The following is a 13,050-nucleotide window of genomic DNA, read 5'->3' on the forward strand; positions in this document are numbered from 1 at the left end:
ATTATTTTTAATTGATATGAAAATTTATCAGGGAAAGAGTTTACGAGTTATTTTGCTTTTTCGAATTTCGATTTTGTTAAAATAATTTTTTTGGGTCTAAATGAATATTTTTTTTGGAGACTTCTGATTTAAAAAACCACTAGAAAAAAGAATTTTAGTAAAAAAAAATTAGTAAAAAAAAATTTTTTAGTCAAAAAAATTATGTGAACAAATAACAAAAAATCCAAAAAAAAATAAAAAAAATAATTTTTTATTAAACATATTAAATTAACTAACATTATTTTATTTCAAAAAATTTGATTTTAGAACCAATAATTTTTTTTTCTAAAATAATTTTTTTTTCTAAAAATCATGTATATAAATAATTAGAAATGCAAAAGTAATATAATAATAATTTTTTTTATTAAAAACGTTATATTAATTTTATATTATTTTATTTGATAAAAAAAAAATTGGTTTTTATTAGAGATAAAAATCAAAAAATCATCCTTAACAGGGTATACTAAGTGTGTCTTACTAACTTCAAACCCAGGAAGAAACGTCAGAGACCCTATAAAATATATTAAAAATGATCAGTTGACCAGTTGAGTCGAATTAGCCATGTCCGTCCGTCTGTCTGTGAACTAGTTCCTCAGTTTTTGGAACATAACGATCTGAAATTTCGCACTCGTCCTTTTCTCATCAAGATACTGCTCGTTTACTGCCGATATCGGACCACTTTAGCTGCCATACAAACAGAGCGATCGGAATCGAGTGCTTGTATGTAAGCTTCTTCATTATATAAGATGTCTTCAAGAGACTTTGCGTGAATTATTTTCTGAGGCATTGGCGCCATCCCCGAAGAAACTGTTCAGATCGGACCATTATAGCATGTACATAGCTGTCATACAAACAGAGCGATCGGAATCAAGTGCTTGCACGAAATAGCTTTGTTGAAACCGAAGTTAACGTTATTTTTTGTACTGTTTTTCATGCTGACGGTGAGAAGAAATTCACATAAGTTTTGTATTATGGCAACCCTGACAGTTTACTTAATATTAAAAATTGTATTGTATAGTTTAATAGCTTGTGTAACCGTATCTAGCGACTTATAGATCGCTTTCACATTTAGATTTACGAATTCGCTGCCGACAATAAATCGGTTGACACGCAGTTTCTTCACGACAAAGACTTCAACAAGGCGACCAGAAATATCTCTTCGTCGGCAATTTTTAATTAGCTAAATTCGTCTGGTAAGATAGTATGTTTTGTGGTCTTAGGACAAACAATATAGTTACAATAAATTCAATTTCTATCCGAGTTGCCATGCTGCTATTTATAAGAAAGAAATTATTTTTGCATTTTTCTATTATTTTTTGAAAAAATTAAAAAAGTTTCTAATTACATACAAGACTACTCAAATACATTGGCATTTATTTAAAAAAATGTTTTATTATTATTAATTATGAAAATTATGTGGCAACCCTTCACAAAATAATTTCAATTTTAAGCACTATTAAATTTCTTTTATTTGATACATTTGTAATCAATTATTTTATAAATATTATTATTGACTGAAAACCTTAAACAGGTGGCAACGCTATTCTTTCTAAACCTCATCAGCCATTTTTAAATCTCTCTTATTTGATACAATTTGCAATCAATTATATCAAATATATTAATATCAACCAAAAACTTTAAACAGGTGGCAACACTATTTTTTAAACATCTTCAACCATTTTTGAATCACTTTTGTTTGATACATTTGCAATCAATTATATTATAAATATTTTAATTGACTAAAAACTTTAAACAGGTGGCAACCCTATTTTTCTTAACTTCATCAATCATATTTTAAACTTTTTTATTGGATACATTTGCATTCAATTATATTATAAATATTTTAATAGACCGTAAAATTTAAACAGGTGGCAACACTATTTTATAAACATCATCAATAATTTTTTAATCTTTTTTATTTGATAAATTTCCAATGAATTATATTTTAAATATTATTATTGACTGAAAATTTTAAACAGGTGGCAACACCATTTTTTTAAACCTCTTCGTTAATGTAAAAATGACTTGAGTCATAATCTAAAATTTCTTTATGAAACAAAATAGTAAAAATCAACATTGGATTATTTGTGCACTCAAAGCATTCAGTGCGCATGCGCACAGAACTACAACAGCCTGCGAGGCAAGCTGTAGATAACTAACACAAAACAGAATGGTGTACAATAAATATGTTTGTAGTAATATTTATACTAAATTTGAAATAGGTTATGTAAATATTTACATAATACATTTAACGGGTGATCCATTCCGAGGTTTCCTACTTTTTTATAAAGAAAAAACACTGAATCTTTAAATTCAATTTCAAATCTTGGCCGTGGCTATTGAAAAAGTACCTCTACTTGGATCACCTGGTATTTTTTATTTATGTAAACATGCCTCTGAAATCACTTGGAGAAGTAGAATTTAATTTTTTTATATTTCCACTCTGAACCAAAAATTGCACTTACGTATAACAACAATGAATGCGTCATATTCATTCAGCTTGCATTTCAGTGAATTTTTCTTTTGTCTTTAGTTTTTGAGTAAACAAATTCATTAGAAGCCATTTAAATGGCAGGCAGGTCGCCTTTCGGTTAGTTTTATAGTTTTTGAACTATATATGTTATGTCACTTATGTCTATATACATAACTTGTAAATAAATATATGCATATACTTAGAAGCTAATGTGCTCGTGTGTGTGTGGCTATGAAGGTGAAGCAAATACAATTAGTAATTTTACAGACTTTGTATTTGATTTTGAAAATGAAAATTTAAAAATAAAATATTTTGTTAACTGCTTTAGAGCAATATAATGACAAGTTGAAGATACATTCCCAGGTAATTCGTAATAAAAAAATAATATTATGCAATAGAGTTGCTATAGTATCGTGGGCGATACAGTTGTACGATTTTTCTTCTGAATCAAAATAGAGTCCTATCTCGGCGATCATGTTTTCTTCGTAGTTAGATTTCCATGCGGCGATCATTCAATTGTTTACAGTACTCAAAACAAAGTCGCTGTGGACTAGATCCAGCGTATTCTAAACTCAATTCAAACAACTTTGCCATCATTTTTTACGTTATGGCCATCTAAAGGCTGAGTATTCACAAGGTGTTCCAGAGCCACGTCATCCTCCGCCATTGCTCTACATGCCGCCGTTTTTACTTTACCAAGTTTCTGAAGATGGGAATTTAACTTGCAGTCTTCAGATTGTTCTTTGGCAGAGCCACTTTTCGGACAGAATATCTTCTCTAGTTGGCATGAATGGCAGTGTGGAGATTGGGATGATTTGTGGCTGCCCGCAGGGTTCCATCTGTGGTCCATATATTTGAAATCTCATGATGAACTCTTTGCTTGGGCAGCTGGACCAACTCTGTAAGTGTAGTGCGTATGCGGATTATCTTTTCTTTTGGTTGAAGGTCACTCGCGGTCTGAGTTAAAGCGGGCGGGAGGATAGTTTTTAGAAATTGTAAATACTCAGGGTTTAGATGTGGGGGTTAACATATCGATGGAAAAAACGGTGAAAATGCTGTTGAAAGGTAGATTTCCCCATTTCGTTTACCAATTGTCTGCCTCAGGTATGTAACGCAAGTCAAACCTGCGCAAAGTTTTGAACTCAGACCGTCGACTAAGTATTCGTTTAATTGCTCAGAAGATTTATAAAAATCTGTGGTCTATGACATTGGGCCGGAGCACTTGAATATTCGTAAGGTGTGCGCGAAGATGGTCCCAAAAGTACTCATTGACGACCAGAAATTTTTAACAGAAAAATTTGAACATGTGTGAAAGTGACCTCCAATTTTTGAATAACGTAATCACAGGTGACGAGTCATGGAACTTTGAGTATGATCCCGAGGCAAAGCGGCAATATTCCTTTGCTTTTGAGACGAAAAAGGTAATCCAATCCCTGGCCACCAGTCCAGAGCTGTATGGAAACTCAAATATTAGTAGTTTCGGCTACGAAATCTGACCGGAGACTTAATTCTAGTATCAAGAAGAGCAGGAGACCTTGGAGTTCGCTGCTGCTCATGCCGACTGGCCACTTGGGGAGTATCGTGGAGGTTGTGGTTTATACCTAAATGGGGGTAGAATTGACACTTTGTCAGTTCAATGTTGAGTTGTATTGCAACCGGGTGCCGGACCCAAAGTACAGGAGAGCTTTTAGATGGGCCTCGAACCCTGTAAAGATGGTGGTGGTGGTGTGAGAAAAGTGCTTTTATTGTTTCCCATTTAAATTGTTCCAATCCAGTTCATGTTGATAAACTGGTAACGAAATTGATTTTATTTTAACAATTTAATTAAATAAAAAAATAAGGGTGGCAACCTTTCTTTCATAGATGTCTTCGACCACTATTTTTCATACATTTTTGGTTCTATATTGTAATAATTATATTGCATATTTATTAATTTCTTGAAATTAAAATTTCGAAATAGGTGGCAACGCCTCTTCAAAAAAAATTTCACAAATTATTTTTGCATGTCCGCTTTTCGCATTTATTTTTATATATCTTTTAATTTAAAATTTCAAATAGGTGGCAACCTTTTAACTTTTTAAAACTATGTAAGCATTGTAAAACTTTTTTTGAAACAAGTGGCAACTTCACCTCAGAAAAAATTTTCAACTTTTACCTTTGCAAGGCAGCTTTTTGTAATTAAATTTTTATCTTTTTAATTGAAATTTTCAAACTGGTGGCAACCTTCTTACTCTTTTAAACTCTTTAAGTATTGTTAAATTCAAAACTATTATTAAAATCGTAAACGTAGCGTTTTTTTAACCACGAATGTGATGTTTTTTAGTTGCGTAACTCTATTTTGTTGCACACCCATTCATTTTAATACCTTAAGAAAAGTCACATCGAAAAAGCCGATATTTGCCATACTATTATATTTTCATTACATAAATAAAGAAACATATGCACCTCTATTCTATCTATGTGCCTTTGTATGTATGTATGCATGCATGTATGTATTTGTGAATTCATGTAAGTACACGATATGATATAACTCATTTTCTCCATACAAAACAAAAAACCGAAAACATTCACTTCATCATAGGTTCATAAATTTCTCGGCACAATTATTCAACATGAAATCAAAATATTTAAGTTTTTCTGCTCTGTTATGTTCAGGCACGCGCATAATGTGGCACATCCTTTAATACACACATACATACATACACATATACACCGCCATATAAGCATTTCCAAACTTATTTACCCATAAATCCATTCTTCAAACGCGCTTCCTCGGTGGCCGCACTGTCGAGCCCCCAGTTCTCCTTTGTAATTGTCACACACACACAAACACACACAGATAATTATTTGTTTTGTTTTACATTTTAGTGGTCTCTTTTTTCACCGTTATCACGCAATTTTATGGGCGAAATGTGCTAAATGCCTGACATTTATGTTAATATAGAAATCATGAGCTGCTCGCGGGTTGCGTGCGCGCCAAAAGTGGGGGAGTGTGAAAAATGGGGAGCATAAAAGGTTATTACTGTTAGTTTGAAGTTACATTGATTTATTTCGGGAGGAATATGCTAATGCGAATATATCATATATGTTAAGTAGGAAGGAATCTAATTTCGTGTTACGCATGTGTGCAAATCTGTGTGTGGCAAGCAGAGCCCGAGCTGCTCGTGGTTTGGGGAAAATGAAGAATGCTGTTAGAATATTAGCATATTGAAATTTGGGTACAAATTTGTGTATGGAATTTATAAAAATATGGCAAACAAGGTAAGGGATGGCTGAGATACGAAAGGAACCAATCTATATAAAATAAGAAAAGAACGTTTCTTTTTGCATTTCAAAAAATATTGCCAATTTTTTATGAAAAGATAAATTAAAAAATTATTTTATACAAAAAAAAAAAATAATAAAATAATTTTTTAATAAAATTAAATATTTTAAAATTTTTATTCCATTATTTTATGAAAAATTAAAAAAATACATAAATAAAATAATTTTCTTATAAAATAAAATATTTTAAAATTTTATACTATTATTTTTATAAAAAAAAAAAAAAATATAAATAAAATAATTTTTTTATAAAATTAAGTATTTTAAAAGTTTTTAAAAAATAATTATAAAAAAATTATTCAAAAATTAATGTATTATAGTTTTATTTTTATGAAAATAAGGATTTTAAAACTTAAAAAAATATTTTTTATAAACAAAAAATTTAAAAAAATTTTATTTATTTTTTTTATAAAATAATATTTTTATGATTTTGTTTGTTATTTCTGTAAAAGAATTAAAAAGTATGTATACACATTTTAGTTTATTAAAAAGTAAATAAATTTTATACAACGAAATATTATTAAAAAATATGTGTTTTGTTTTTTTACATTATTTATTTATTTTTTTTTATATAATAATTTTTTTACACATTTTTTAATTCTTTTACGGAAATAAAATTTTTTTAAATATTAATATTAAATAATTTTTTATCAAATTTATTAATTTTTAATAAAATAATTTTGTTATAACTTTTTTTTTAAATGCTTTTACCGAAATTTCGTAATTCCTTCGTAAAAAGTTATAATAACCGTTTCATAAAGTGCTTCCAACTTTTAGAAAAAGCATTATTTTTTCCAAAACTGAGCACCTTATTTTCTGAAAACTTTCTCAAAACATTCCTAACCTCAAAATATTCGTTTCGTCAGAATTATACTAAATAGTCGAACTTTTCAAATCTTTCCTAATACTTTTTCTTGACAATTTTAATAACATAAATTAAAAAAAGTTATTCTACAACTAAAATTTCATCGAGAGTTACTAGATTTCGCAAGATCCGGTATAGAAGAAGAAGTTAAAAAATTGTTCTCATAGTTCTTGGAATTTGGATGAAGCAAACTAATATTTTTGATCTTCTTATTATAAAATATAAAATAATTTTTAAAAGGGGGTCGTTACCACTACTTTGAACTCCATTCCCACGAAAATCGGATCTAAATAACCAGAACGGATACGGATTTTTAACGTGCAAAGAACTGTCAACTGAGCGCCATGTCTCGAAATTACTTCAGGAATGTTCTCTGCCGCTTCAACAAGAACATTCAAAGTAATGCCAGCGTACCAGATACCAGGTACCGAAAATATTAATGCTGTGAATAAGTTTAAAAAAATTATTGGCCATTCGAGGCAAGTTTAGATCTTATTGGTCCCTCCATTTATCGGATAACATCTAAAAATATGTATGAAGACAAGTTGAGCGAGAAATGTAGTAAAGATGAGCAGCTCTTAAGCGAAAAAGGTTCTGTAAAAAATCGGAGTCGCCTCAAAGCAAAATTATATCATACAAGTGTGTCATTACAAGGCTCCTTTTAAATATTATGATTTATGTAAATTTATCACAGTCGCTTTGGAAAAACCCATTTTCAAGTATTTTTGTATATTTATACTCTCGCAACAAAGTTGTTGTAAGCCCTAAAACTAAAAGAGTCAGATATATATATATATATACATATATATATATATACCAAAGTGATCAAGGTGACGAGTAGAGTTGAAATCCGGATGTCTGTCCGTCCGTCCGTGCAAGCTGTACCTTGAGTAAAAATTGAGATATCATAATGAAATTTTGGTACACGTATTTCTTGGCTCCATAAGAAGGTTAAGTTCGAAGAACTGCCACGCCCACAAAATGGCGAGAACCGAAAACTTATAAAGTGTCATAACTAAGCCATAAATAAAGACATTAAAATGAAATTTGGCACAAAGGTTCACATTAGGGAGGGGCATATTTGGATGTAATTTTTTCTCGGAAGCTACTGTAGCTATGTCAACCAAACTCTACAGAGTCGTTTCTTTTAGGCATTTCCATATACAGTTCAAAAATGGAAGAAATCGGATAATAACCACGCCCACCTCCCATACAAAGGTTTTGAAGAAAATCGCTGAAAGTGCGTTAATCGGCTAACAAAAAACGTCAGAAACACTAAATTTTACGGAAGAAATGGCAGAAGGAAGCTGCTCCCAGGCTTTTTTTTTAATTTAAAATGGGCGTGGCGTCGCCCACTTATGGACCAAAAACCATATCTCAGGAACTACTATACCGATTTCAATGAAATTCGGTATATAATATTTCCTTAACACCCTGCTGATAAGTACGAAATATGGGTGAAATTGGTTCACAACCACGCCTACTTCCAATATAAAGCTATTTTGAATTCCATCTGATGCCTTCTCTATTATACAGAGATATATATTAATACATTAGGAACCAATGATGATAGCGGAATAAAACTTTACACAAATACGGTATTTGAAAAATATGTAAATGACGGATAATGAAATCTCGATTATCACTTTATCATGCGAGAGTATAAAATGTTCGGTGACACCCGAACTTAGCCCTTCCTTACTTGTTTTCTTTTACTTACCATACAAACATCTTTCTTATACATATCTGTAAGTTTGAGTGAAAAAAATTGCGTGCTCGCTGATTGATACGTTTTGTATGGTTTTAATGGCTTTTTACGCGTCCTTAATTGCGGCTTTTGTTTGTTAGAGGATTGGTTGGTTGAAAGGGGAAGTCGCAGAATACCTAACCGCAAGCGATAAGCTAGTCACTCAGTGTTTGAGTTTTTGAACTGACGTTATTTTCTCCCCAAAAAGCTGGTAATTTGTCGGAACCGCCGATACCGGACCACTATAAGATGCAGCTATCATACAAACTGACCGATCCAACTCAAGTCTTTGTACGGAAAACTTTTTTATTTCGAAAAGTAACTTCACGAAATTTAAGCTCATATATTTGCCTAAAGCAACGGTACAATATTGGGTCAAATTGTTCAGATCGCATTGCTACAGCTATAGCGGGCCTTACTGTACAAGTGTGCGATGGAAGACATCAAGAAGCATTCGGTCGTAGTCCGGCCGATTGCCTTGCATGTTGCCACCGACGTTTCTTTGTCTTTTCCCCATGTGCTGCCGGCTAGCGACTTGAGGACTTTTTTACGACTTTGGTAACAATAGAGGTCATCTGAGGAGTGAAGGAGCAGAAGCTGTCGAAAATCACACCTGAAATCGACGGCTCAGGTAGTTCATAGTCCACCTCTTCAGATCCTTCTTCGATGTCCCCAAGTAGCGTTGTGTAATTGTCTGTGTCTAAAGCCTTTTGACAAGTCTAACGCATCAAGTATCCTCCTCTCGCAGGGTGGTTTTTGGTTGAGACCATGAAATATCTGGTTGTTTATGATGCTAAGTGCTGTGGTGGTGCTGTGCACTTTTCGGAAGCCATGCTGGTGATTGCTAGTGTCTTCACAAGGGGGGGGAGAGAGATCGAACGACTGACTCCTGTTTGTTGGCGGGTTTCCCAGATTTCAGTAGTGGGGCAATTCTTCCGATTTTCCACGTATCAGGTATTTGAAGAGTGGTCAGCGACAGGTTGAGGACTTTGATGAGGTAGCTTATTCCCGTCGAGCTTAAGTGCACCACCCTCGTTTCTCACATTTTTGAAAAAAATAAAAAATTTAAAACCTAACCTTACATCATAGCTTACTTCAAGCGAGTTTATTTTTTAATATTCGAAATTTCTACTCTTTTTATAAAAAATATACCAAAAACAAATTTCGCTACTTCCTTGAATATTGAAATAAATACCAAAAATTTTTACATTTAAGTCTTTTTTTATTAAAAGTAACAAATATTATAAGTAAATCAATACAATATGCTTCTACTTAAGCTAAATAAATATTACAATTGCTACTAAATTACAGTTGCTCAAATGTCGTGAGGTCCTTGCAAGCACGTTTGGCGGTTACCACGGCGTATGAGTAACTTTTTTCACGCGCCAACTCGCACTTTGTGTTTGTTTTAAATTATAAAAAAATTCAAATTAAATAATAACTTATAAAACAAGTCTAAACTAAAAACTGAAGATAACGCTTCTATGTCTAGCAACTACAACTACAAACACACTTAATTACAACTACTTACATTTAAATTTATGGAAGCCTTACGCTACTAACTCTACTAAGCTACACTTAGATATGCTTACAATCGATTTCCATGTTTTTGTTGTTGTTGTCTACAAATGAATCGAACATGTACCCAACATGTTTGTTGCCCGCTGCCAACATATAAATATTACAAACAGACAAAATGCAGCTAACGACTTTGCTGTCGACGGCCTAAAAGTATGCTTGGAAATTATTGTTTCGTGATTTAGTGCTACTTAAACGTTTATTGGCGAGTTTGCTTTCACTGATTCTTGTAAAATTTGTGCGCTTCGTAATATTAACTTGAACTGAAGTGAAATTATATAATAAGTATGCTAATTTTCTATATTCCACGTATTTGCTATTGTATTTGTTATAACTAGACTTAATAAATTTGTAATTGTATTTAGTACCGTTGCTTAGCTTAGACCGATGTTTCGTAAATGACAATTTTTAAGACTTTGGGTTTGTTCTCTTGTGCCTCTTTGACTTCCTTGAGTAGCGCATTGGTGATGGCTTCCAGCGCGGCGATGTCGGCGTTGTCCTTCTTCGTGCCGGTATTCCATTTGGGCATTGAAACCTTTTTGGTGGAGATGTGAAGACAATAAGATATGTTTTTTTAGTGAAGATAGCTTTATGAAGTGCTAATAAATATATTTTTAAGGCTTATTTGGGTACATAATATGCAGTAAAAGCTTAAGAAGTGGAAGCTCTAAAAATCTGCGAGCTTTTTATGAAAGCTTCAGTTATAAATTAAGCTTATCAATATAATTATGGCTAGTTAAAGGAATATGTATACATATTTTTGTTTAAATTTTACTAAATTGCAGGCTTGAGAATTTTTGCAAGCAAAGCATAAATGTCAAGGTCATGTTAAAAGCTTGGGCAAGCAGTTGCTTTGAATTGCTAATTGTATTGTTAGATTTCATTAATATATTTCGATTGTATAGGCTTTGTATTGATCTTAAAGCAGTATAAAACTACTTTTTATATATTTCAAAGCTTGGCGCCAAAAAGTGGTCCAATAAAAAATTTATTTTAATTTATGTTAAAGCGATAGATAATTTCTGAAGCTCAAAAAATAATAAAATTTTTTGTTAAAGTAATTGCGCTTAGTACCGCGCGCATACAGTGAAAACTGATTGGGATACAATTTTTTAAATGTATACGAGGTGCGCTCGAAAAGTTTGGCGAGCTTTCACTTGTATCAAAAACTTTTTCCTTCATTCATACACATTCATTTATTTCTCTTTAGGTGGCACACCTAATGTTTTTCTTCATCATTATTGGCTCAGACCGCCTACGTGGATGTAATCGATTTTACAATAGCGCCATCTAGTGTTGAATTCAATAAAAAGGATTTTTAATCAAATTTCTCCATAAAATAATCTTTAAGCTTTTTAAAAATCGAATGCCACAGTCCAAAAATTCATCTTTTTTCATATGCCGCCAATTTCGCAATCCTTGATTTCTTTTCCGACCCTACGGTCGGGTTATTGTTCAGAGAAGTACTAGAAATAGTCTTCTTTCTTGTACTTTCATTCACGGATGAGGCCGGAATCACTGCTACACAGGGCAGTGGAAGTTTTTGTTTTTATAATTATAATTATATAAAATATTAAGTTTTAATTGATACAGTAGATTTTTTTGTATCGAAAAACGCCTTTCTTTAGCTGTCGGATCTCTATGCCTTTGTACCATGCCATTCATGCCATTACTTCTTTCTCAAACCGTGAAAAGTACATATTTTCTATTACATCTTATAATATTAAGGGCTTACATGGGCTTACGGGTTCCAAAAAATCGACTTTCGGTTTTATTAAATTCTACAATACCTCTGCCATATTGTCTTAAATGTTCGATCCGATTAATAGTTTTGGAGATATAGCCTTGAGAACTTGTGCGCTCGAGGTTAGCTAGGCTAAGCGCCCCGTTTTTAAACACATTTTTTTTCAAAATTTTCTTTTTGAAGGCGGTTGACAAAATTTCTCGAGAACCACTCAACCAACATAAAGAAATTTTACACAGTTCTTTGAAATATCCGAAATGGCGTCACAATGGCCGCCTTTAAAATATTTTTTTAAAAAAATTTCAGAATTTCTTAATTGCGTATATTTGAAACAATAAAAAAATCTAATAAAATATTTAATTTTTTTATATGAGAAAATAATTGTTGAAAAAAGTCTGTTTTTTACCCAAGTAAACCCATCTAATCCCTTAATGGAACAGGTGAAAGTTCAGACTCAGAAAATTTAGAAGCTTTGATGCTGCCATTGTAAGTGAAAATATCGCTAAAAGGGCTACTATTTAAGCATGTGTCTTCTTGGCAACCAAATTTCTTTCCATTAAGTTAGACGTCTCCGAATTGAGTTTTTATTTTCTCCTTTTACAAAAACTTTAATAAAATAATAGTTATGTTGGTTTTAGATTTTCTCCTGCTGATTCTTGACCTGCTGCGCAATCGTTAGTCAAGTGATACTAAAATTCAAACAAAATTATAGGAATATTCATATAATTATTTCAAAATCTACTATTTATATAAGGTGATCCTCCTTTCTGAGCATTGTTTATTCTGATTTAAGATTTTACAGAAACGATTCATGTATGTATTTTTTAATATTCTAAATTCTTTTTAATATGTTATTTATATAATATTATTTTTACATATTTAAAAAAAAATATATATTTTATAGAAATATTAATTTCAAAATAAATCTAAAATAACATATTATCCCAATCATTTTTTACTGCCTGATATCGCATTATTTACAGTTTTTGAAACGTAAAATAACCTGAAAAGCTTACGGGTAGTAATTTCTTTAATTTTACATCATCTACAGAACGCTATAGTATGGAAGTTAAGAAAATAATTAAAAATAGATTTCGAAACATGTGGTTAGTAGGAAGTGTTAGTAACGACATATATTATATAAAATGGTGAAATATTTGAAAATAAAATATAATTATTAGAGATATTTACACAAATAGCTACAAATGTATTTTTTTATGTATAAATCCATATTATTGAATAATTGTCATTAATTAAAAGTATTTAACAGTTTGAGGTAA

At 31.5% G+C, this 13,050-nt stretch overlaps 1 protein-coding gene across 1 annotated transcript in view; it reads right to left on the bottom strand.

Annotated features, from left to right (window-relative positions):
• Nucleotides 1-9,671: 9,671 nt before the first annotated feature.
• The window catches only part of LOC120775932 (TWiK family of potassium channels protein 7), a 52,096-nt gene continuing 48,717 nt past the window's right edge, over nucleotides 9,672-13,050 (bottom strand). Inside the window, exon 8 of the mRNA XM_040106339.1 lies at nucleotides 9,672-10,561. Within this exon, the coding sequence (XP_039962273.1) occupies nucleotides 10,406-10,561 (156 nt within the window). The 3' untranslated portion in view covers nucleotides 9,672-10,405. The remainder of the gene's footprint in view (nucleotides 10,562-13,050) is intronic.

This window comes from Bactrocera tryoni, chromosome 4 (assembly GCF_016617805.1).
Source record: "Bactrocera tryoni isolate S06 chromosome 4, CSIRO_BtryS06_freeze2, whole genome shotgun sequence".
In the NCBI taxonomy this organism is placed as follows: domain Eukaryota; kingdom Metazoa; phylum Arthropoda; class Insecta; order Diptera; family Tephritidae; genus Bactrocera; species Bactrocera tryoni.